General features: G+C 31.7%; 1 protein-coding gene across 2 annotated transcripts; it reads right to left on the bottom strand.

Moving 5' to 3' along the window:
• Positions 1–21,402: 21,402 nt before the first annotated feature.
• On the bottom strand, positions 21,403–27,396 carry LOC132049667 (polyadenylate-binding protein 7-like). 2 transcript variants are annotated; one of them, XM_059440562.1, is made up of 10 exons: positions 27,039–27,396; positions 25,495–25,613; positions 25,204–25,397; positions 24,800–25,059; positions 24,599–24,708; positions 24,337–24,526; positions 23,497–23,786; positions 23,162–23,293; positions 22,133–22,336; positions 21,403–21,855 (listed from the first exon to the last, which is right to left on the bottom strand). In XM_059440562.1, exons 1-10 carry the CDS (start codon positions 27,220–27,222, stop codon positions 21,658–21,660), a joined length of 1,881 nt encoding a protein of 626 aa, XP_059296545.1. In that variant the 5' UTR covers positions 27,223–27,396; the 3' UTR covers positions 21,403–21,657. The 2 variants fall into 2 exon arrangements, with proteins under 2 accessions (XP_059296545.1, XP_059296546.1); XM_059440563.1 differs by having other exon boundaries at positions 24,599–24,705; positions 27,039–27,395.
• Positions 27,397–27,564: the final 168 nt, after the last annotated feature.

The following is a 27,564-nucleotide window of genomic DNA, read 5'->3' on the forward strand; positions in this document are numbered from 1 at the left end:
TCTACGCACAAAAAGAAATAGAGTAGCAAAGTTAGGTTTTGTAATTTAATAAATTCCAACCCATCTCCTTAAGCTAAGTTAAAAGTGATAGCTAAGAAAACAGATACCTAATGTGGATATAAATTTGATAATTTGAGACTCCCTCCGTTTCGTTTTATGTGTATTATGATTGGGCATGAAATTTAAGAAACTAAAGTAACGGTTAATTTTGAATTTCTTTATTCTAAACTAAAAATGGGTATATATAATGTACCAAAATGCCACTACAAAAAAAGGGATAATCTGCGGAGGTTAAAAGTTGCAATTCGCGGAAGTTTTAGCCTCCATTAGTTGTTAGAAGAGGCTAAAACCTTCGCGAATTGCAACTTTCAACCTCCGCAAATTGCCTATTTTTTTTTTAGTGTGCCTTTTGAACAACGGCCTTAAATATGTCATAGATGATGTTGGATTTGAAGAGTTACTAATTATATACATAGAAAACAATTTTCTTTTTTAAGACACAGATTGAAGAAGAGAGAGTATTACGAAGTATATATTTTTCAACGCTATATATTGAGTATAAAAGTTCATTAATATTCAATAAACTTTTATAAAACACCTAAATTCCACTCTTTGTAACAGGGAAAAGCTAACTTATACGAAAGTACACCTCAATATACTTAGATTTGCTCTGGCCTCTAACGCCCTCTGGAGATAATATTTGAGACAATTTCTATCAAATATTTACCTTCTCAAGCAGAAACAATAATTTATTAACGAACATAGTCCCAAGACATAATATTAAATCTTATGTCCTAGTCCGTTATTCTTAATTTACTCCCATTATTTCCTAAAAAACTTCAGTTTGAAATTTTAAGTGAACATTCATCAATTTACATAAGATTTATCAATTGTACCATAGAGCAGAAAACATATACTGCGTACATTGAGAAGCAGAGTATTTAAATAGACTAGAAAAGCCATGTGGAGAGACCAGAATAGCAAAGCATTGATGCAATGAAAGATGGGACCATAGCCATACTTCAGGTTTAAAACAAAAGTACAGACTTTATTATTTTCTTCCCACTTTCAGCACATATATATTCTTTTGGGCAACAAATAAATATTACTTCTACTTGACAAATCACTAATCACTACTATTAAAAAGAGGAATTAGAGACGGAATTTTTTTTATCGTTAAACTATACATAATTGGTCGCTAATTTTATTTAACGAAGAATTTGTTAACTAATTTCGATTACTTTACACCATTAGGTAAAAGTGATCTACAACTATACACAGCTCTTCATATCAAATTTGGTATGGAAACCTAATACGTAATATAACTTGCTATAGTAAGTTAAATTGTACTGATAGTTTTAAAAAGAAATTATATTGTCACCCTGCAAAACTTAAAACCACCAATTTAAGTATTAACTATGAAGTTTAATTTATATACGTACACACTCAAAAGATATTTACGAGTAAATTTTCTTAGGGTGTGAGTTTTATAATATCGAAAATAAGACAAGTGACTCGCCACCACAAGTAAAAGTGACCTGAAAGTGCAAAATTTTCTTACACTTGTAATATATATAACAATCAGCCTCATTTTTTCAGGATACTTATTCCTTTTATTATGAAAATTACTAGAGAAGTTAAACTCATTATGGAAACGTGAAGATGAGAAACGTACAGGTTGAAGACTTGAAGATCTTCACGTTTAAGCCAAACGTTAACTCCCAACTTCTGTGTAAGCTTAATTAGGTGCAAGCTGTAATGTCCATTCACGTGCCACGTCATACACTCTCGTACTCAAAATATCGATCAGATACTGAAAACCGCTCTCACCTCCATTACCGCCTACCGGATAATTCGGTATCAAGTACCCGCTTTCGCAACATAACGAGCTAGGTGACAGTACCAGCAAAACTCACAGTTTCAGTGTATCAACGGTGATTGATGGAAAAGGCAATAAATTTACGGTTGAGTATGTTTTTTGCGGTGTTGATGATTTTAACAGTGTCGCTGCTAACAGGTTACTCAAATTATATCTACATATAAACTTTCTTAAGATGTGCGATTTATAACATCAAAAATAAGACATGTCACCTGTCACAACATATAAAAGTGACCTGATAGCACAAAAATTTCTCACACTTAGATTTAGTACTATATAACTTAAACTCATAAATATATGTACTTTAACTCATTATCAGGAGTATCTTTTAACGTGTTATATCAAGTTGCTCATTATGTAAACGTGAAGATATGAGAAAACGTACAGGTTGAATATCTTCTCGTTTAAGCCAAACGTTAACTCCCAACTTCTGTGTAAGCTTCGGTGCAAGCTGTAATGGCGACTCATGTGCCACGTCATACACTCTCGTACTCAAAATATCGATCAAATACTGAAACCCACTCTCACCTTCATTACCACCTACCGGATAATTCGGTATCAAGTATCCGCTTTCGCATTGTAACGAGCTAGGAGACGCTACTGGTAACACCGGTGAAACTTTCAATTTCAGTGTATCAACGATACTGATTGATGGAAAAGGCAATAAATTTACGGTTGAGTATGTTTTAATGTCGTTGCAGGTAATAATGGTGGTGGTTTTTGGCTGGAAATTGGGGCGGGAAAAGAGTGAGTTTAGAGTTGGAGGGACGAAAGTAGTAGTAAGGCCTGCCATCTTAAACTATGGGCAAGCAATGGATGTGTGTCCACACTTCAGGGCTTAAATAGACGAGGAAAAATGAGAATTCAAAAATATGGTATTGAATTAATGACTATTGTCAATTCTCAAAATATTCATAAAAATTCATTTGCACCTGATATTTATATTAAATCAATGAATGTGAAATATGTTTTTATATTATTTTATATAAAAATTTATAAAAATGTGCCACATAAATTAGAACAGGGGGAGTAGCATTTAACCATAGTTAAGTAATATGAATTTCTCATTTTATCTTTTAACTGACGAAATTACTTACTTGGTTTAATGTGAAAATGAGAGCGGATAATTATATTTGCTATACTTAGTTTATGCTTTTTGTGTTTCATTATTTGTGGCATAACAAAAACGAGAGTCAAATTACTTAGTTTCAGTCTGAATTAATATATAGAATCTTTGATATTTAAAAAAAGACAAATTTGCATTTTTAAGAACTATATAGAAAAAGAACTATTATAAATCAAAATATTTATTAATTTAAATTATTAATTTATATGAGAAAATTGTAGTAAAAGATAAATATCTTTGATTTTCTAATGATAACATTTAGCCTTGAACCTTTTAGAGAAAATAGTTCAATAGAATCTTTTACAATTTGATAAAAGAAAATGGCCCAACAGAAAATACTATGTGCAATATTCGATATTGTGAAACTAAAAATCTATTAAATGATTTAACATAAAACCTAAAATAAATTATAATAAACCACAAATTAAAATCAATTGGTTCTTTTGGCTGAAAGAAACAAAGTTTATTCTAACCAAATATTATGGTACTAATTTATACTAGCTACTCCTTGTGAACTCTAGAACTAGTCCTCAAAAATTAACATCTGCCTAATCTAAGAATACAAGGAATCAGAATCAATTTAAACTATATTCCTAGGCAAGTAGCTATTCAATCTATCTAATACATCCTCTTCCATTTGTCGTGCTATATGTGATACCTTTTATTCTCACGGTTTTAATTTGGTTGTCTTAATTTTATTGGACATAAAATTTAAGACAGTAAAAGGAAAATGTTTGAGTTCTGTGATTTTAAATATGCCATGGGGATATCGAAATCAACGAGTTCTAAAATAGGAAAAGAGACATTTTTTTTTTTTAAAACAGACTAAAATAAAAAGTAAGAGAAATAAATTAGAACATGCGAGAAATAGTCCTTTCACTATAGATGTGGTACACGAGGCAGCAAACAAGAAATTCAAAATCTATGCTTTGGCTCCGTTATTCTTCATTCTCTGTGCTAACCATATTACTATTTCATTGTCCCAGTTGTTCACCTGTCTATTTTTCCCATCAGTTTAATAGAGAAAATCATACATGCTTCAAATACAGGCATAATACACGCTTTAATTTGACCTCAACTTTGAGAATGCGCATCGAAGACACTTCAATTTGATTTAAGTTGGCCTGTAAACGCCTAACGTCAAAAATATAAATCTAGAAAACATAAATTTAGCCGTGCCTAGATATACATTTTCAAAAAATTGGGTTGTTTACGGAGCCAACTTAAACCAAGTTGAGGTGTCTAGATGTACATTATAAAAAATTATCTTAGGTATTTACTTACCAATTAATGTCAAGTTGAAACGTCTATCACTCACTATGTGTTATGCCTAGACAATGTGCAATCAAATAAGAGATGTGTCATAGTTTCCTCTGCCCCTGCATTGCATAGCATATATAGAGTCTTGAATTACGAGCCTGAATTTAATTCCAACGTTTCCAATCTATCAATTCTAGCCCATCTTTTCTTAATAATTACACATAGTATGAATTGAGGTTTTGGAAATAAATCTGACCCCGTAATAATAATATTTCAATTGACTTTTTGAACCCGCGGGGTAAGACTTGCTTTCTTGATATTAAATACCCCTTTCTGTTGTTATCTTATATCCCTCTTTCCCAAAAAAATTGTCTTAGTTTGATTTGACACAAAGTTTAAGAAATAACCTTTTTAAATGTGTGGTCTAAAACAAGCTTTAGATATTTGTGTGGCTGTAAATCATCTCATAAAGTTAAATTATTTCTAACTATAGAAAGGTATCAATTTTTTTTGGGACTAAAAAAGGAAAGGAAGACAATCTTTTTGAGACGGAGGGCGTATTTGTTTTAAGAATTTATTAAATATATTTTATTTAAAATTTAATAACTTATAAGAGTCTAAAATCTCGAATTCACATCCTTTAATTCTTGAATTCGCCTCCGCGTATAGCTGCATATCAGTAGCTAGTACTGGAATAAAAATAGGGCATATAGTTGAGGTTTCAATAAAAAGTGAATAAAATATGAACCGTTATTTCGAGTAACTTCAATTTATAAGTGATGGAGCATCTAAAATTGACCAATATTAAGACTTATTCTTCAAATTACACGTGGGTGACCTGATGGGCTATAAAACAGACATCACAATAAGCAGACCGCCAAAAATTAGGACCCAGCAATCCAGCATACGATTGACCAACCGTGGAGCAAATTATAGAGTTTAAATTTTGTGTATAACTTTTCCCCAAAAAAAAAAAAAAAAAATTCTTTTGTCTATAAATATTTTTTTACACTATCCATAAATATTACTTCATTAAACTAGATAGTTATATGCACTAATGTGTAAAAGACACTTGATATAATCAAGTCACTTATAAGTATAAAGTAATTATAAAAACTATTTAATAAGTATTGATTTCTAACTTAAAATATATGGTAACTAATCTATTATAAGAAGCCAACTTAATTTGGTTAGTAAAATTATTTACACTGCATGTGCATTTACATATGAGTTATGATAAGCACCAATCAAATTTACATGCATTCAGTATTTACACCAAACTAATAAATACATAAAACATAGCTTAATTTACATTCTTATTGCTAAATCATGGAGAATTAATTATTACACATTCGAACCTTATTTTAACTTATTGTAAAATAGTATAACTTAGTATAAAAAGTCGAGTGCGAACAAATTTTTACTCACGATGACCTTTAGAACGAGCATACATAGTGACGATGTAGAAGCATATCAACGAGGTTTCATGTTGATCTTGACAAGCTTTTTTATGTGGACGCCATCTAGTAATATCTCTACTGATAGATCTTTCTCGCTGAAAATATAATCAGTTAATACAATGATGACGGCATTTACACCTTAATCTCTACCTAGGTGTTGTAAACTATATATTTGGTTAATATGTTGTCTAGATTATTACAAGGCATAATTTTAAAGTATGTTCTTGCTAAATTGTTTCGTTCGTATATATATTCATTCAAAGAAAAATAAGATTAATAGTGTCACATAAAGTGAAGTAGAGTGGCTATCAAGGAATGTGATGGGATGAATGCATCTACCATCCTTAACTAGAGATCTTAACTTCAGGCTCCGAGAATAGGGAAACTCCGAGGTAATGAGCGCTTATAAATTTCCCTTTTAGTGAGTCATACGTGACACGAATCTGAATTGATCGGATTAGTAAATTACGGATACCAAATAGTTATGGCAAGGTACGTAGATTGATTACATGTTACATGCAGGTGCGGAGCCACATAGGGCTGAGGGGATTCATCCGAAACCCCTTTGCCGAAAAAAATACTATTTATACATGATTAAAATAATATATCTATATATATATATAGGTATGAATATAAATGTTGGTTGACCATAATATCCTTCAAATATTGAACAACTTTTATACTCTTAATAGGCTCTAATCCTATTTGTTTTCTATAATATAAATGTACAAAAATGTAAACTACTTCATTAGTTGTATAGTCCAAATCAAATTGTGGTGCATTCGCATCTATCAAAAAATTCATAAATATAACAATTCCTATCGTACTCCCAATCAAATTCTTGAAAACGGTAGTTTTCAGAACCAAACACCAAAGGTTGGAGGTTATAATTATTTTGATTTTAATTAAAGTTTAATTCTAGTCAATTTTTCATTAAAATTAATTCTAAAAGTCTTAAGATTTCATTATTGAGCTCTGCTTCGTGTTCCGTTTGTGCTGTTTTTCTCCTTTTGATTTCTCGCTTAAACTTAATTACTTTTATTATAAAAGCATGATTATAAATGTTGGTTGATGAAAATATTCTTCAAATATTCTTGTTTCCAAGTTTTTCTCAGTTTCTTTTTTATCTTTAAATTTAAGATAGGAATGCTAGAAATTGAGTTTTACATCATGAAAACTAGAATTTGTATGATCAACTTTAAGTTTGATGACTTCTTGTTTAAAAATAACAATAGAAAAGTGACTTTTTTGTGATAAACTCAAAGTTGAGTGACCATCGATTAGAATATTTTGTGGGAATCAATACGGATTTGCTTAAATAAAATAGGAGGATGAGAAAAAACAAGAACAGTTATCGTAAAATTGATTGATTATCTTTTGTAAGTCGGTAGATATAGACTTTTATGTTGAAGAAAATAAAATAGTAGAAATTGTTTCTTCTTATAAACATTTTCATCATGAAAACTCCCATGAAATGAGAAAAATTTTAAGCAACGGGAGCATTTGATTTTTTAAATAAATATTATATTTCAGTTTGTGAAAACATAAATTTATTTACAATAAATAACTAAATATTCTTAAAACGGAAAGATATTTTCATGATTTAATTTTTGTTAAGTTAGGATTCGACACTAATATGTCTGTAAAATACAATAAGTAGATATATGATCACTTAAGTCCTAATACTGGATTATCTTAGTCGTAACATGTTTCCGCGTGTGGAAAACAACATACATAACAAGATCATCATTCTCAAAGAAATATTAAGTGGATATAATCTTATACTATAGTAACATTTTTGTTATTTAAATTAATGTATAATAATATTACAGAATATTTTTTTTTGTGATGGTCGAGGTTGACAGGAAATATCGCGTGAAGCATGACTATAGAGACTAGTCTATATTATTTTAAAAGCATGAATATAAATGTTCGTTGACCAAAATATTCTTAAAATATAAATGACTATTATATCCTTTATTAATTAGATACGTATATACTATTAGTGTACAAATATGTAAAAGTATTTCTTTAGTTGTCGAATCCAAGTCAAACGTAGAATCTAAGTCTAAGACAGAATCACAATGTTGCACCTTATAAAAACAAATTCCTAAAGATTATAGAGCAGATTGCATGAAACTGTTGAGTTCCTTGATACTTAAGAGCACTTTTTCGGTGGAGTAGTTGTAATCTTCATGTGCAATGGAGAATTATCAACAAGAAAGTAAGTGGATTTCCAATCATCATGTATTAGCTTCAATAAAATTAGCTAATCAAACTCTCCCCTATTAAGTATTATACAATTCAATCTTTGACGTATTTATTCTAACTTTACGCTCCATGCTATATCAAACTTTATTCTATCAAATATTATGTGTACAAGGTTTTGAAAAGTATGCTCTATAATAATGGAGAAAAATAATTGGCGACGTAGCACCTTGAAAGCCACAACCACGAGTCATTAGTCTAATAACAACATAAGTAGTAATTAATTTGGCTGAATGAAACTATGAAATAATCAATTGATGTAGATTTTTCTTTTTGTTAACTCTAATGAGCTTATGGTGATGAGAGCGACTATGATAACTGCAAATTTCAGATTGAATATATATATATATATATATATAGCAACAACAAATAATATGTGAAAAGAAAAAAATTCATATCACTAAGAGTGAGAGTATTATTACAATAATTTGTAGACATCACGTAACTAAAATTAGTTAATTTGGGATTTATTTTTCAATATCAGCTGCAATTTTATTCACGTGGGATATTCGTGCAAAGCACGGACATAGAGACTATTATATATATATACACACACACACATACTAGTAGATATTGAACCACCTTTGACTTCTTCGTATGTTTACTGTTTTATATTTTGAACCTCCTTAGTGAAAATTCTGTCTCCGCCATACGATTACATGCAATTAAATAAAGTGTACACAACAATTAAATTGACAATGTATACAAGCTATATCTTACTATTAACTAGTGTTATCCGACTAGCGCTAGTCAAATAATGGCTGGTGCTGTTATTATAATTGCAACTTATCTGTGAAGTCTTTTAAATTCATTTGATATATATATATATTGAGAGTGTAAAGATTTTTTTATATTATTAAGTCACTTAAAAATATTTTCATGTAACTTTTCATAAAATATGAAACTTATATTTTTAAAAATAAAATAGGATATCTACGGCAAAAAATAAATATGATGTAATAGCTTTAACATTTATTTACAATATTAATTAATGTTATATAAATTAAACTCTATTTGAAGGCTTTTTCGAAAGGAAAAAAGAGGAATCATTTACATGAGTAAGAAAGCCATTGGTGGTATGTTGGGGTTTACCGTGGCAGAATATAGACAACAAAAATGGTATTTATTGGGCATTCATTGTTTGTCCTATATTTACTACTTTAATTCCCCGTTGCGTCCTATAGCTTGCCTTTTACCTCCCTCAATACCATTAATAAAATTTGTTTTTACAACAACAATGATACTTAGTCCCTCCATTCTTTTCTAAAAGTCATTAGGTCAAACGGATTTAATCCAAAATAAGTGTCGTTTCAAGAAAGCAAGAACGCGTTAATTATACATATTAGGTAATATCATAAAATATGTCACAATTAGCTTCAATTTATGTAATGAACACCCACTACAACAAACTTGATTATTTGTGACGAATTATTTTGTCACTTAGAAGTCATATTTCGTCACAAAAAATCATTTGTGACGGAAAAAAAAATCGTCAACCTTTCGTCCCTAAAACATGGGTCACTAAAAGTATATAAAGACAATTTAGTGTTTCGTCGTTAAATAAAGTTACATTAACTACAAAATACAATTTTGTCCCCAAATGCATAGTATTTATGACGGACTTGTTTGTCATAAATGGATTAAAATTTTGTAGCTAAACATTGTAACGTCGCTAAAAAGGTGTTTATTACCGACAAATCTAATTTGTCATTAATTATTATTTTAAGTAGTGACGAAGCTGATTGTCTTTAAAGCTATGCATAATTTGTAGTTAAAAGAATGTGATTACGTCACTAAAAGGTATAAGCTTTGTTTCGTCTCTAAATATATAAATTAGCAACGTATTTGTTTGTCTAGAAAAGGCAAAATTTCGTAGTTGAAAACATTTTTGTGTATTGAAAATGGTGGTTATTACTGACAAAACTAATTTGTCACTCTATCTTATCTTAATTAGTGATGATTTCAATTGTCAAATATTAAGTTATTTCATAGTTAAAAGTATAATTATGTTATTATTATGGTGGCCATTTTGGGGTAAATTATTTTTTCACTAAATGTAATTAATTTGAGACGGATGAAAATGTAGCACTACGATTTAATTTCTATAGATGGACATTTTTGTAACCAAAAGCGGTTGTCATAAAATGTACTATAAATCTTGAACTGTAGAATTGCTTATAATAAATTGTATAAATTTAATGCTTCGTGATCATACTATGTATGTCCGTAGTTAAATATATCATCAGTAATTATGTGTATATTTCAATTTTTAATAGTAGCTTATGCAAAAAAAAAAAAAAAAATAACAAAAATAAAAGAAAAATATAATAGCAAAAATTCATAAAAAACAAGATACTAATTACATACGGAGTATATAATTATTCTGAGAAACATCCAGGTACAAAACTCATTGAACAAATAAAGTGAAATCACTTGAGCATAAACATCCCCACATTGTGGGATTTCACGGGATATGTTGTTGTTGTTGTTGTTGACTCGAGTATAAACATTTAACTGAAATATGTGAATAATCGTATAAAAGTATGTTGCTTCCTCATGTGCTAACGAGAGGTCCTTTATCTAAAACTTCAATCACGAGACACTTTTTGCACCTTCAGATACCTGTTTGAAAAGAAAAGGTATATATTTTCAGTATATACATTTTTATATCATGATTAAGAAAAATATATCTTCAAACTTTGATGATAAAATTAACATTAATTAGTGAAGTAAATAATAAAATGACAAAATAGTTAGTAACTTCTATACGAGGTCGATAACAATTCAATATCACGATAAAAACTTACTTCCTTATCAAAAGGATGTGAAGAATTCCTATATTAAAATAAATTATGTGTAGGAGTTGAATAAACACTCGCTGAAATAATTGCTCCTTGTAGCTGAAACGAATCTATACAGATCCTGTCAAGAGGCTAATAGAGCGTTGGTAAATGATGTTAGGAACTTTTATTAGTAAGAGATATTGACGAGTCCAAACCAAACGAGAGAGAGGGGAAGTGATTTACCTGATTGTTGGATGGCCACCAAGGGAGTAGAAATAAATTAATAGAAAGAGAAGAAAATACACGGAGGGACTTTTCTTTTTCTTTTGGAGTGTATGTATTTGCATTTGAGTTGGATACTTTAAACTTATCTAAGTGGGTAGTTGTTCCTAGTATTAAGGGAGGAAATGGGTGAGAGGGAATTTTACACGAAATATTGGTGGGAAGTTAAAATAACAAAAGTGACTTTCAATTTTTTTACCTTCCCTCCAATATTTTCGTATAAAATTTCCATATTTATATATTTCTGTTTAATGCTTCCCATTTAAATTTAGATTATATTTCTATCTTTGTATTTCTCTATTATAAATGATGATTTCAAGTTTTCAACACTTTGCACCAACGAATTTTATTTGGACAAAATGTGAAACATTTTGAAAATAATTTTGTACATGATTGATATTATGTATGTACATGATTAGGCTTAATATGAGGATAATTCTACATATTAATTGTAAGTATTCGTAAATTTTTATATTTAAAATAAACTAATTACGAGCTTAATGATGCAATTAAAATAATATCGGAGACGACAAAAAACAATTGAAATATGCTACAATGACTATTCCATGACGAAAAATAATTGGAATATGGTACCATGACAAAAAATAGATAGTTGAAAAATAATTAAGGGGCGAGTGTTGGGTACATCCTTCAAAATATGGGCGTGAAATTAAGAGTGAAAAATCTCAAATAAATAAATTGAAAAATGACTGCTTCTCGCAATAATTCTTACCAAGTATAGTGTCAGAATTGTGGCCAACTTATTTGAAAAAGAAGAATAATTCAGAATTATGTGATAGAGCTACAACAAAAAATAATTCTCATAAAAGATTTAAAAAATATATATATATTTTATTTATTATTTATTGAGGGTTACAGACGGATTTTTCATCACAGTTTTAATATAATTAATCGGTAGAGATGTGTGGTGCATATCTATCCTGCTTGAATCTAACAAAAATAGTATTTTAAAAGTATAAATTTTTATTGGTATATATATTTTAAAATGATCTTTTTAGTTATGAATTAGAAATTAAAATATATAAAAACATCTATTAGGTAAAACATATTTTAAAATATTTTGTTGACCGTGGTTGTGCACGCATCTTATCCCTTTAGACTCGGCTAAAGGTAGTTGACATGAGTTGAGGCACGGTTGAGAGCATGGCTCGTATGAGACTAGAAATGAGCGGACCGACATGAACCATGTACCGCATATCCTTGGGCTAGAGGCCTGGACTCCGCTGGTGCAAGTCAGCCATAGACAGGGCCGTAATCCTGGGGTCGTCTCCACGTGTTGTTTGTGGTTTTGCACAAGTCCTATCTTTGTATTAGGTCCGGAGACCGTGTTTCCACTAACGCTCCACGTATTTATAACTTTTATCAGTATAGTACCTTTATCATAATTATTTAAAATTTTTGTTGGTTAATTCTTTCATTAGTGCTTTCATTTATATTATTTCAATTTTCACATTAGTGGTAAATATTTAATCAAAGATCCACAAAATATTCAACACCTTTAAATATAGGCTTGCAAGCTGATGTTATCTCCGTATCATTGCTCTCTGTGGAATCACGACCCCGACTTACACTACGTTTTATGTTTGTATTAACACTTGCCTTTTCATAAGATGTAGTTGTCATTTTCACATTATTCTATGCGTTCGCCTTTTAGGTTCCTATGGAGAACGCTTGAAAAAAATATATGTCATCAGTTATCACCAAAACAATCATAGCCAAAGATTATTTATATTTAGCTACGAATTATTTCGTCGCAAATAGTTGAAATATTCAACTACAAATTTTAAGTCATAGCTATTTAAAACACTGCATATTTTGTGACAAAACTTTGTCGTCACTAAGTCCTATGTTGATTAGAGACGATAAATTGTTCGTCACAAATTGTTTGTATTATTAGTGACAAAAACTAAGGTCACAATTAAATGTATAATTTGTGGCTAAAGCTTATAACATTTAACTACAAACTATAATTTGTCGCTATTGCAAGAACATATTTTTTGTGACGAAATTTTTTTCGTGTCCAAAATTTAACTAATTTTAGGACGAATAATGATTTGTCACAAATTGGGTACATTATTAGTGATAAAATAGTATGTCACTGATAACTTAAAATTTGTAGCTAATGTTACTCAATAATTGGCGCCAACTCCTTTTTTGGTGGGTAACATTAACGGACAAAATTTTTGGTACGAAATTTTGTGTTTCGTCACTAAAAGTATGTGGCTCATGTATTTAGCGACAAAATGTAATTTTTGTCACAAAATGTGAACAATTAGTGACGAATTTTGTGTTGTAGCTAATAATTTCGTAGCTAAATATCAGATTTGTTGTAGTGGTACCCTCGCCAAAAATTACAGTGTATATATAGGGGAGATTTTCTGTGGTTGTATACATATATCAACTTTTGAATATGCTGAACAAATGCAAAAGATTAGCTCAAGTTGTCCATGGTGTTCAAAATTGTGTCTAGCATCCTAAGTTTGATTCCTAGGGACAACATTATTTTTTATATTTAGCTTTGGTTGTTTCTTCCGAACCCTCTGAGTGAAAATTCGGGATCCGCCACTGATCACGCACAAAAAAATTTCAACTGTGAATCAAAAGTGTCCAATAAAAACACTTTATCATATGTTTAGATGCTCCTCGAATGTCTAAATAATATTTTACTGACAAGTTTAACTATCGATGTATTAAGCCTATTAGGCCTCCAAGGCTCCAATGCTTGAAACTTTTAGCTGGTCTACGATTGTGGAATTGAAAAGAATATGAACCATAGGAGAGCTACATTCGGTTTAATGTTAGCTAGGAATATCAAAACTTTGTCTCTAACAGAAACAAAATTTACGTTTATTGACTTTTAGTGTTATGAACCAGCTAAACTAAATGAACAATAGAAGTGTAAATGGTTAAATTCTGTCAGTTATTTCAAAAAACAAATACGACTTTTTTGCCGTTACGTACTACGATTTTCATGTAATGAACACCCTCGCCAAACTTTTCATTTAAAATTAGCCAACTTTTCGGCTAATATTACTAGAATTTTCATTTTGTTACCTAAAAGTACCAAACTTCAATATATAAAAAATAAGTAACACTAACTTTCAAAAGTATTTTATGATTTTCAATATGTGCATTATCCTTTACTCTACCATCAATGTATATCATTACTAAAAAGAATTTTCTTGTTGGTCTTGTTTGGTAGATTATATATTACAACAACTAAAATTAGGTAAATGAATAAAAAAAAGATTTTATTAAAGTAGTATAATGTAAGAATCTTGATGACATTAATTATGTGTATTCGTCACTATCTCATCTAAGGCAGCTAGAAAAAATGGGGAAACACTACAAATCCAAAAGTTGTAAGATATAGAGCAAAAATAAAAATAAATAAAGTAAATATTTAGTTATATATTCAGTTGGATTTCTAATTAGTTTGCAACTATAGCCATATCTTATTCTAAAAGGGTACTAAAAAGATCTTCAATGTTATTTGTATTAAATCTCATATAAGAAATTTATAAAGTAATACCGAAGATTTTTATACGATATTTTTTCTTCTCATAATGAAATATTCTCACGCAATACACATGAATACAACCAATTTGTTGGTCAATACCGAGTATGAAGAAATAAATTGTCCTACAAAACCTACAACTGCAATAAAAACTAAACTATTCCAAAACTTTATGCAATATGCATCAATTGACCGGAAAAAAAAAAAAAAAACTAGATGAATAACTGCAAAATGTCAAATTTTATTGGCTTGCTAATGCTAGTTTTCTAACTCTTTGATAAGATAAAAGACATCTCAACCTAATTTTTTAAGAGAGGGTTATGACGAAATGCATTGTTTGGCTTCTGATTTCACTCTCTTTTTCAAGTACTATTGAACTTGACTATATATATTCATATTGAAGCTAGACTTAAAACATCTTTAGCTCTAGGCTGGATTTTCACTCTACTCAAACTTTTGGATACCGTACCATCCATCTTATCTTAGTATGTTGGGTTTGTCACTACCTAAATCTCATTGTACCTTGTAGTTTATGAAATCTATACGGCCTTGTTTTTGAAAATATGGACTAAGTAAGGGCAAGGTGGAAAACCTTAATTAAAAGTCCATGCTAAAAGAAACTAAACCTAGACTAACAAAAATGACAAGATCTTTAGCTCTTATTTGGAGATACGACGACATTTATTTGATGACATTTGAAATAAATGTCGTAAAATTAAGAATTTCTTGACATTTATGAACAAATGTCATAAAAACAAAGACATTTGACGTCAAATGTCGTAAAAACAACAACATTTGGTGAAAAATGTCGCAAAAACAACGACATTTGGTGCAAAATGTCGCAAAAAACGTCATTTATTGTAAAATGTCGTTGTTTTTAGTGACATTTAGCAAAAATGTCATTTCAACAACGACATTTGATACAAATGTCGAATATATTATGACATTTGTTGCAAAATGTTGTTGTTTTTAACGACATTTGGAGAAAATGTCGTTCAAACATTGACATTTGATACAAACGTCAATTATATTATGACAATTGTTTCGAATATAATATTATTAGTCGCTATTTATCGACATTTACACCTAATATTGACAATTTAAATCTTTTTAAATTATTCATGACTCTTTAAACTGCAAAGGTCCAAATTTGCCCCTAAACCATACAATTTAGAGCAAATTGACAAGTAACTAACTATGAATAACATTTCAAAGAGGAACGGATAAATGCATATTAGAGTGTCACGCCCCGAACCATGGCCTGGGCCTAACACGACACTCGGTGCCTGTCTGCATGTGATCGAGCGATGCAACTAGTTAATTGGCTGAGTCAACATGTGATATTAAAACATACTTAATGAGGAAACAACACTAACACATGCTGATCTACTAAAAGTCTAACTGAAATATCATAAATTTGAAAATACTGAATAGGCCCGAAGTCTGAATAAGTAGCCGACAAGGCTAACACAAAAGCTTGCTAAACATCTGACTGACTGCAATTATAGTCTATAAAGCCTCTATGAAGTACTGAAAGAAAGAACTGTAAGTACTGAAACTGAAACTGAATTACTAAATTGATAACTGATAACTAATAGTTGAACTGAACAAAGAAGTAAAGATAGAATACTCCTTGTTCTAAATGGAGAATTACCTCTACTCTGTAATGAACAACACTGGGGTCCGTAATCTATTTTAACTAAGAGAATAAGTATTTCAAACAATGCACCATGGATCGTGACATGGCGGGCAGCATCACCCACTACCAGGCTGTATCTTAAACAATGCACCATGGTTCAGAATATGGTTGGTAGCATCATCCACTACCAGGCTATGAATCATAATGCACCATGGTTCATAACATGGCAGGCAGCATCATTTACTGCCAGGCTATATATATCAAACAATGCACCATGGTTCATAATATGGTGGGTAGCATCATCCACTACCAGGCTATGTATCATATCATTATGCACCATGCTTCATAACATGGCGAGTAGCTTTATCCGCTACCAGGCTATGTACGTGCTATCTGCTAGAGCTACTTGCGTATACACATAAAGGTGATAGTTAACCAACACTCATGGACCTAGAAAGCAATGTATCATAATAGCATATTTAAACATCATTTTTCATGTTATTGTAGGCATTCTTGGATTCAGACATTCTTGTCAATCGACACAATTACATCTTTTAAACTCTATATAATTTCGTGAATCTTATCATGAGTTCATAAACTATTGAGTCTTCATATTTCTGCCCTTTTTTCAAGAAGTATCATAAGTTGAGGAACCTTCACATCATTGTTCTAACATGTTTACTGCGCATTACTATCATGAGACATGGAATCACAGATTTTTTATAGAATTTAGAATATTAACTATTCATAAGCATTCTGAGTTTTCATAACTGAGACTCATGGGATATCAAACAGAAGTCTATATTGATTATGTACTGAGTTCACAATGTTCGAAATGAAAGTCATGAATGAATTACAAAACTATATCATCTGGCGAATAGAAGTTCTACAACTATTCATAGAACTAAGATATAACTATAATTCTGAGGCAAATCATAATAGTCATAGAAAAACGTGGCATAGGGAGAATCATCAACATTCCCAAATATAGAGAGTTAGCCTCACATACTTGTAATCACTCCAATCCAACGAACTAAATGGCTTCTCTGACGAAGAACACCAAAACCCTAGCTTTGAATCGCTTGAGAAGGATTTACCTTGGAAATCCTATGTTTTGGTTGAAGAATCATGTTACTAATCATGAATTAACATTGGAATTACTTAGAAATTGTTAAAGCAATCTTACCTTGACGTGGAAGGATGAGGAGAGGAGGAAAACTACTGCTTAGGGCTTTAGAGCGAAATTGGAATGTCTGATAAATGAAATTTCGAATTAAGTGTTGAATTTATAGCGTGGAGCATTTTGGACCCCCAGGATCACTGAGCGCGGTCTATGGCTTGCCCCTGCCTCACTTTAGGGCGAGCTCGGTGAGCTTCCCTATCCATTTTACACTTAGTCAAAATTTCACGTTTTTCAGCTCGTTGACAATGTTCAAGAAATGGGCATAACTCCTATCATAGAGTTTTGTTTGGGCTCCACAATATACCGTTGGAAAGCTATTTCAAAGGGCTACAACTTTCATGTTTAAATATTTTCTCAAATTCTTAGTGTATTTTCACGAAATTGGGCTGGAAGGAAAACATATCGAAAACTTAGCCGATTCTATCGAATCTTAGGCGCCTTACTATTAGCCATATTGCGATGATCATATCTCCCTGATCTGATCTCTCATAGAACCAGTCCTTATATGGCTAGAAAGGTATTTCTACGTACTACGACTTTCATTAAGAGTACTTTCCTGAATTCCCAACTAACCAAGGGGTTACGGCTGCCCAAACAAGGCCTATCAACCATTTTCGCAAAACGTTCAAACCTTCAGTTTTTCCACTAAAACTCTAACGATACGAGTCTAACCTTAGTTCTAAGATGCGGGGTGTAACATAGAGTACACGAATTTAATTTATTAAACGATCCAACTCATTTTTTCTTTAATGCTAACTTAATTATGACTTTTAATTATTTTTCAACGTACATTACTTGATTTATCCGAACCAAATTTGGAAAAATTGCTATGTCAATTTGTAGGAAATCTTCTAGTTAAAACAACCAAATATTATTTGCTTATAGTTAGGAGAGAAGTAAAATAATTTGCCTTTGTGCTTTGTGAATAATCCATATTTGCCTTATATATCATCTTCATATGGTGGCGCGATGTTCTACGTGAATCCACACTCGCATGACATATATTATACCAAAGTCATACAATTAGGACCTCGATATGATTTTTGTTTATCGTATCCAAGGTTATGTTCTTTTTTGCTACTTTCAAGGCTTCTTTTCATTCTACTGTGGCACCTATGATAGAGATTGGAGGTATTCATTCCCTTGAGCTTACAAATGATTTACATTTACCGTTTATGATAGTGTCGTCAACCCCAAAGGACAAAATTGAGCAATTTTGGTTACGACAAGGATAAAAACGAGACACTTTTTTACCAACAGGTAAATTTATTCTAAATCATATTAGTCCGGGAATGTATTTGAGCCTTTGGCCCTCTTTATATTTAAATCTTAAGAAAACTTATCGGATGCATAAATATTACTAATTGTATAATATATAATAAATGAGTTTGGAACTAAAACTGTGGTTAAAATTATTTGCTTAAGTTAGTTAAAAGTAAATTATACAATTATAATAAAAGGACTATATATTGAACGTTTTAACCAATAAGAAAAAATATTATTGAATATTTGAATATTTTGAAAGTAACTAGTATTATTATAAGCATAACTGTAGATAATATGTAAAGGATATTAATTATTTTTAAATAATGTTTTAGCTTCAATTTAAATAAGAAAAAATGATATTATGGTCTATTACAATTTTAATAACTTCAAAATTATCATAAATCTAATTAACTTTAACAGTTAAGAGTTTAATATAATTAAATAGGAGCACAAAGACTAACAATATCATAATTCAATATAAAAAAATGTATTACATGTGAGTTTTAGTTATAGTTTAAATAGCTGTGTAATTATAGCCATCGATAAATTAGTAGACTTAATCTTTGTTGCTAAATACTTTAATTAATTTTTGACATACATATCAGATTATCATTTATTTTCATGAAAACTATCTAATGTAACGTTCATAATTAATAGTTTTTGGTCTTTTATATAGGTAATTATAATTGGTCTTTTTCAGCCATAATTGTTACTACATTTATTTGCACGTATAGTACTTGTATATAAATGTAAGTAAATAAAGCAAAAAAAGAAATGTAGAGATATAAAAAAACAAGAAAGAAATGCAATTGGCCAAGCCAACTCCAAATTTCAAAAATTCCGCTTCAAGGTTACCCCCCCGGGGTCCCCCCCCGGCCCCCCCCCCGCCCCCGCCCCCCCCCCCCCCCCCCCCCCCTTTTTTTGTCGTTTTTTTTTTTTTTTTGCAATTTTCTATCTGTCATTGCCCGGAAAAATTCTAGATTTTTTATCAAACAACCGATTATATTAGTACATTCCACTGTGTTATGTTTCTAATAAAATTTAATACTTCATTATTTGTCAAATTACTTGATATTGGTATCATGTAGCTGTTAAATGCTATGTTATCTCTAGATCTTTCTCATGTGCATTTGTTGTGCCTTGTGCTTCACAATTGCTATAGAAATGCCTTGTTGTTCTCGATACGCGGGCTTCCTGTGGTAATAATTTGGTTAAACCTCAAGATTTTCTTGATTCTGCAATCTTTTTCCTTTTTTTTTTTTTTTTTGGTCATAATCTTTTGTAATATTTTTTTCTCAGGTTAACATGATCAAGAAGATTAAAAATAGTGGAGTTGACACAATGAACTTTATTATATTATATATAAATTGTTTTATGCGAACTTCTTGTGCAGCATTTTTGAAGGGATTGAGATTAATTATTGACAACAACATACTTGACTTGCGTAGAGGTGGTTTCATAAAAATTTGTTGCAAAACTTATTCCAGAGAATTTGAATTACAAGTGATCCCGATGTAGTTAGATGTTGAAACTATTGTCCTTTATGATTTAGTTAGGTTTGAATTTTACTTGGGAGAGAACAAATCGTTTAATTTGACATTATTTAATTTGTTCACAGTACTTGTGTATTATTAATTTGTTCTTTGGTTACAGTATTAAAAAGCGGTTATATTTCACGCTTGTAAAGGCTGAGAATTATGAATGTACAAATTGAATATAAATATGTCATGATAAAATTAATAGATGGTTATTATTAATATTTTAGTATATTTGGAAACTAATATTAATTGAAATGTTAAAAATTTTATGTTTTTATGTGACTTTTGCAAAAAAATTTAAAAATGTCACATTAATTCTTTTTTTAACTTTCTCGTAAATCTGGATACGACATTTCTTAAATGTCATAAAGTTTTATTGATATTGACCAAAATGTCAAATGTGACATTTTATAGATCCCACAAGTAAATTTCATAAGTTTTTACCAACATTAATCTAAACGTCAAAAAAAATTAAGTGACATTTTATATATGTCCTAAATAAATGTCATTTATGTCTTACTAATATTTACCTAAATGTCGAAAAAATTTGAGTGACATTTTATGTATGTGGTAAATAAATATTGTTTATTTCTTACCGACATTTATCTAAATGTCGGGAAATTCCCGACACCTAAATTTACAACATTTGATGCAAATGTAAATTAAATGTTGGTAAACAAATTTATGACATTTAAACAGCTTAATACGACATTTATATAATGTCGTCGTATCTCTATTTTCTTGTAGTGGCAAAGAGTAAATCAACTAAAAGATTAGTAACCAAATGGGGGTCACTTGATTCAATGCAAATAGTCATTAATAAGCACTTATGTATCTAACCAAAACCCTTCCCAAGTTCCCATATATGTAAGCTTGTGTTTTGATTCGATATTTGTTGAAGTAAGAAAATTATGGCAGAAAAAAGTAACTTTCGATAACATGTTTTTAACGCCATCTCAAATTCGAGATGTTGGATTCTTACCACTGCCTGTAGCAATGAGTAATCTAGACTTCTATTGAAGTATTTCAGCAAAGGAAATGAATTAGTATGACTGCTTCCACCAGATTTTCTACCATGAAAATATGACAGTTCACTGGCTTCTAGACAAACTAAAGCAGATGCATTCACCAAAATTCATCTAGAGAATAAACTTAAGACAAAATTAAAAGAAACACTTCATCATAAAGTTTTTAAAAGGTCTGCATTAAAACTTAGGAGTATAATATAAAGTCATATAAGGACTCTAGTAAATCCCTCATAATGAAGGTAAATAGAGATGGTCTATTCCGCGATAAAGCAGAAATGAGAATCTCCATGCAGACAAGGAGACGAGGGTCGCCGTATAGCAACCCAGCTTACTCTATAACCTAACTTAACTAAACCTCCACGAAACCTCTATCTTCACTAAAGATAAAAATATCACAGCTGCATTGCTCAGTTGACCGCAACTTCTGCAGAAAGAAAACTTGGGTGATGCGACTCTTGGCTAGAAACTTTAGCCTTAGAGAGCTTGAGCACCTCAACAGCTTCCTCCACCTTGGTCACCAAAGATTCTGGTGACTCCAACAATAATAGTAGCTCAGCGTTGTCCATCTCCAAGAGCATTCCAGTTATCTTCGCAGCAAGCTCGGGCTGCAGAAACCATGTAACTTCAGTTATTAAGATGGCTTTGCTAAGACCACTAACTGAGGTTAGACTGGTTGCAAATAAGAAACAAGAGTACAAGACTATACAGCTTCAAGGAGCTTCTTGACAGATCACTAAACTAAGAGATTAGTTTGTGATGGATTTAAGTGTTTCTCCAATCTATTGGTTCTGGTTAAAAGAACCAATAAACCAGCAGCACTCTTAAAATTATTTGGCATTTCAGCAATACAGACAGTAGCTATTACACAAGAAAGAAATTCACCTTATGTTGACTGACAAGGGGATAAAGGTGCTCTCCAAGTATCTGTTTCTGCTGCTCAGGAGCAGCAGCAGCAAGCAAGGTACTCAGCATTTCAGATCCTTCGGCAGCTGATCCAACAGCGGCGGAACCAGCATTTGATACAAAAGATCCTTTGTTCATGTCACGAGCGCGACCATTGGGCACATATTTGACCGGCCCACCACGCTGCAAGCATGCAAAATTTCGGGAGTATTTAGTGATACTTATGCCGGCCACCAATCAAGCAAATACTTTACAATTTTTTCGACTAATTCTTGCTAGGTCAAGCCATTCAATAACAGTAGGAGTTTATAGCTTATATGTTCACAACTAAAGTTTAAGCCCCTTATCTCTAAAGTTTAAAACAAAGTTCTCCAAAATTATAAACGGCAACACCAGCTCTTATCTTTTTAAATGTAGTACTAGGTTTTTTAAGTGATTATAAAAGGAAATATAAGTATCAATTTACTAGACGAAAGAATTCTAATCGATAATAGAAGATATTAACACGCAGCTATCTCATGTAGATGCCCTCTTTACTCCAACAGGAGAAAAGAGGATTCATAGCAAACCCCCAGCTTAACTGTCTTAAACAAAACGACCTATGGCCACATCATGCCTAAGACTAGAGGATAACAAAGTTAATTGATAATCCAGACCAGCGAGTGCAAGGGCTATACAAAGTGTTCAAAGCTTTTGTAAAAAATTATACTATCGACGCCAAAAATCATGAATAGCTACACAAAATTGAGAATGGAATATCTTTATGCTTCTTTGAAGAAATAAATTCTCCACCTGAACTATGAATTTAAACATAATTAATCCCTTTCCACCTAAACGCAAGCTCATAATTTGTGGAAGCTTCAAATGTCAAACTTTGGATGATAAAACAGTTTCAACCTAATAATTCTAAGATGGAACTTTTGAAAACCTCTGTTGTACAACCAATTCACTAATATTTGGATATCAAAGATTTCAATTTATGTAAAACAGATAAGGAGGTTCAACCACCTGAAAATTGGTAGATTCTTTCGATGACACCGCTGATTGACCTGATTGCTGCGCATTGGTCACGTTCGAAGCTGACATATGCCCATTCATCCTTCCCCTGTTCTGCCGGTGCTGTCGAGAAGCATTAGGGATCTGAAAAATAAGATGCAAGCTGTAACTTCCTTCATGACAAGTCTAAACTATAGCATGTCAATTCAGTTTAACATGTCGGGAAGTGCTGCTAACACGATAAATATATGTGCATTCAATTATGAACCCAATCGACCATAAAAAAAAACTTCAAGAAGTGGAGAAAGTACAGGTCCCAAGTGCTGTGACTGTTTACAAGGACTAACCATGGGAACTGGAGAAGGTTGAAAGGCAGGTCTGGTGGTGTTTGTGAACCCATTAGTGCCCCAACCTGGCCTCATACCGAGAGCCTGATACATCATCCCAGGCCGTGTTGGCAACTGAGGAACAACACCAGCGGTTGGGTAGTAAAGAGGAGGATATGCACCAGGAAACATAGCTGAAGGTCCTGTTAGCCCGGCAATCCGTTGTGCATAATATAGTTGTAGCTGGGCCTGTCTTTCCTCTTTCCTTTGAGCAATAGCCACATATAACGGCTTTCGGTGCAACATAAGTCCTGTGCAACATATTACAAACAATAAAGCTCATATACCAGGACCTGTAACTCTCAACTATTGAATACTTTGAGGGCATAGTTCTACAACACTAGCATATCATACAGTGTAATCACTTAATGACGAATTGGAAACTAAAAGATCATGACACCTATTTAATCATATGACATTTAAATCACTCAATTCAAGAATGGAAATTGTCTGTACATTGAAGAGTAGGTGAAGAATGCGAAAGAGGAAACGGACAAGAAAATAGACTTTCCAAAATTGAAGCACCTTTATTGGGTGACAACTGTACTGATGCAAGCATGGGGTGATATAAAAACATAAACATATATTTTGACCAATAGTATACACAGGCCTGGCCTGACTCCTCTATCAATAAACATATATTCCTGAATTTTATTGGTGCTCGAAAAAATCACAGGGAAGAAATAAAAGATTGAAGCATGTGACATCAGAATTTATGGTGCATGCTACCTCGTATGAATTCAAATTCAGCGCCTAGTTATTCACTATGATCTGGAGCATATTAAAAGATTTAAGACTCACCGTGAAAAGCGTTCACGGCTTTATAGGCCTCCTCTGCTGTGGAAAAGCATACAAATCCAAAACCCTTACTCAAACCTTTTTCATCTTGCATAATTTTCACAGAAGTAATTGTGCCGCATTGGCCAAACAGTTCGCGCAGCTCATTATCGGAGACATCATCATCAATATTCTTGACATACACATTTGAACCCTGAAATGACAATTCAAGTAATTTCATAAATAATTATTTCTGTTCTTGTTATTATGAAATGAGAATAAGTACCTGGTATTTCATTATCTGTTCTTTCCTTCTCTCCTCAAACAGGCGCTTCAGAAGTTGTTCGCGCTCTGCTTTCTTTTGTGCTCTGGCTACATACAGGGTCTTGGAGCCTACTCAATGAATACATGTCACCACACAAAATTATAAATGGCATGGCTTCAGTCACATTTGAGAATACAACAGCATCACAAAGCCATGACTTACCAACTGGTGATCCATTCATAGCTTCCATTGCTTTCCTAGCATCATCAGGATCGTCAAAGTTCACAAATCCAAAACCTTTTGAACCTCCATTCTCATCTTTTGAAATGACCAAGCTAATAATCTTCCCAAACCCAGAGAACTTTTCTCTAAGATGCTCCTCTGAGATGTCAAGGTCCAGGTTCTTGAAGTACAAATTTGTATATTTAGCATCAGGATTGGGCAAAATCCGGTCAGTCTTTTTGACAAACTTACCAACATACCTATGCCATCAATGTTACAAGATATATAAATACATAGACTAAGATAAGAAGCGGGTAAGCATAAAAATAATTGATTCATCTAAGGTCATCATAATTGCAATATGGAAAGCTAGATGATTGCAACGAATATGGAAATGGTCATACATCTGCTTGTCTCCAACCATGGACCCATTAAGCTTCTCAATAGCAGCACTCGCGGACTCCTCCGACCCAAACTGAACAAAGCCATATCCTTTACTCTTTCCATCCTCAGAAGTGACAACTTTACAAGATAAGATATTTCCAAACTTTTGAAACATTTCTTGAAGCTTCAGGTTGTCAACTGTATCACTTAAATTCTGTAATATTACAATTGGATGTACAAATCAAAATAGAGAACCTGTTAAGATATCAAATCAATTGAATACTATTCACTCAGTCAAAGGACAATGATACCTTGATGAAAACGTTTCCTTTTCCACTTCGTCTCGCATCAGGGTCACGCAGAGACCAACTAACCCTCATAACTTTCCCATTGAGAATGGAGTTATTTTTCACCTCAATAGCGCGTATAGCTGCTCATATTTTTCAGAAAAAACAAGAAGCTTTCCAAGTCAAAAGTCAATCCATGCAGTATTTCCAAAAAAGGTCAATCATATACAACAAAAGTTCATACAAGACAAAACTAATTAAACAGCATTATCGTTGTCCCTAAAATCTTGTTCGTCCAATAAATGGAAGTGTTATAAATGCTTAAATGGAAGTGTTATAAATACTAAGCACAACAAAGTTCCTGAGCAGATATCACATGGCAGGAAAAAACAACAATGATAATCAGCCATCAGTGAGAAAACTTAAATAGCACATTGAACACAATCACAAAAGGTTAGCTCATGCTTGGACTTCAAAATCGCAGGTCAGATCATATCCACTTATCCACAACATTCCATAAATGATACGGGCTGTTAGCCCATAAAAGCAACTAAACTAAAGTTGATGAAGTTTGTGTTGATAGAGTCTCTCAACTTTCCAAAAAGGACAAAGCAATTAGACAACAAAAGCAATTACTCAAAAATTATTAACAGGACTTAGATTTGGAATCACTAAGACCATCCAATGTCTATCTTTTCCTCACTCTCAGACAATGTGATTATTCTATTGATACATTTATTTAAATAACAGCCAAAAATCACAAAACTTGTATATTTTGTCCATCAGTCATGACACAAAACTTGTATATCAGAGTCTATTCAGTTTTTGATTGATCAGTCATGATACAAAACTTGTATATCAGAGTCTATTCAGTTACAATTTCATCAATTGTAACAAAAAAACTTGTATATAGATTCTACTCAGTTATCCATTGATCAATCATGACATAAAACTTGTATATCGAAGTCTACATTGTTATCGACTGATCAACCATAACACAAAACTTGTATATCAAAGTCTAAATTTATCGATTGATCAATCAAAACACAAAACTTGTATATCGAATTCTACATTGTTATCGATCGATCAACCAGCACACAAAACTTGTATATCGAAGTCTACATTGTTATCGATCGATCAACCAGCACACAAAACTTGTATATCAAAGTCTTCTCAATTATCGATTAATGTTAAAAAAAATAAAAAAATTATCGATTGATAAATCATGACAAAAAAACTTGTATATCAGAGTCTATTCAATTATCAATTAATGGAAAATAGAATAAAACTAAAAAGGAAAAAGTTATTGATTTATCAATCATGACCAAAAAAAAAAAAAAAAAAAAAAAAACGAAATCCTGATCAAAATTCGACTCATGCAAATCAAAAATCAAAATAAAATGAATTCAAAAACCGATCAAACAAAGCAGCATTTCTAAATCGATATAAACAAGACGCATATAACCACATAACCTAAACAATCAATGCAGATACACATCACAAAACAATCAAACAAAAACAAAAACACACACATATATAGAGAGAGAAGTATATATATAAGTATATACCGTCCTGTGGAGAAACAAAGTTAACGTAGCCGTAACAGAGTGAACGTCCAGTAGATGAATCACGGCAGATTCTAACAGAAGCTAGGCTTTTAAACTCTGAAAATGCATCAAATAATTGTCCATCTGTAACATCCTGATGAAGATCACCAACGTACAACGATGACGGAGGTGGTACAACCGCCATTAAACACACACAAACACACACTAAATTAAAAAAATATAAAAAGGCGTTTCAATTGAAATTAGATAGAGAGTGAGTGAGAAGTGGTAATGTTTTTTTTGTGCTTATAAAGGAATGGGTTTTAATTGTAGATGGGAAGGTAATTAATAGGGGCAATTAAGGAAAATTAGTATGAAAAGAGTGTGATTATTATGAGCTAATAAGTGAAGAGTGTGTGGGTTATGAAGGGATTTTGCATGGAATTTTTCCTTTTTTGGATATACTAACCAAACACTGCTTTGAAGAATAAGGAAGTAGGTGTTTAAACGCGCGTAACAGGCGCGTTTACTGAACTTCCCGTTGCTT

The sequence above is a fragment of the Lycium ferocissimum genome, chromosome 3 (genome assembly GCF_029784015.1).
Source record: "Lycium ferocissimum isolate CSIRO_LF1 chromosome 3, AGI_CSIRO_Lferr_CH_V1, whole genome shotgun sequence".
NCBI classification, from domain to species: domain Eukaryota; kingdom Viridiplantae; phylum Streptophyta; class Magnoliopsida; order Solanales; family Solanaceae; genus Lycium; species Lycium ferocissimum.

What these genes read in the sequence shown, in the direction of transcription:
- LOC132049667 (XM_059440562.1), bottom strand. Translation starts at nt 27,222, where the DNA reads ATGGCGGTTGTACCACCTCCGTCATCGTTGTACGTTGGTGATCTTCAT. An exon ending in CTTTGTTTCTCCACAGGACG is followed by an intron (nt 25,614 to 27,038) that starts GTATATACTTAT and finishes AAATATGAGCAG; the next exon opens with CTATACGCGCTATTGAGGTG. An exon ending in ATGGTTGGAGACAAGCAGAT is followed by an intron (nt 25,060 to 25,203) that starts GTATGACCATTT and finishes TTGATGGCATAG; the next exon opens with GTATGTTGGTAAGTTTGTCA.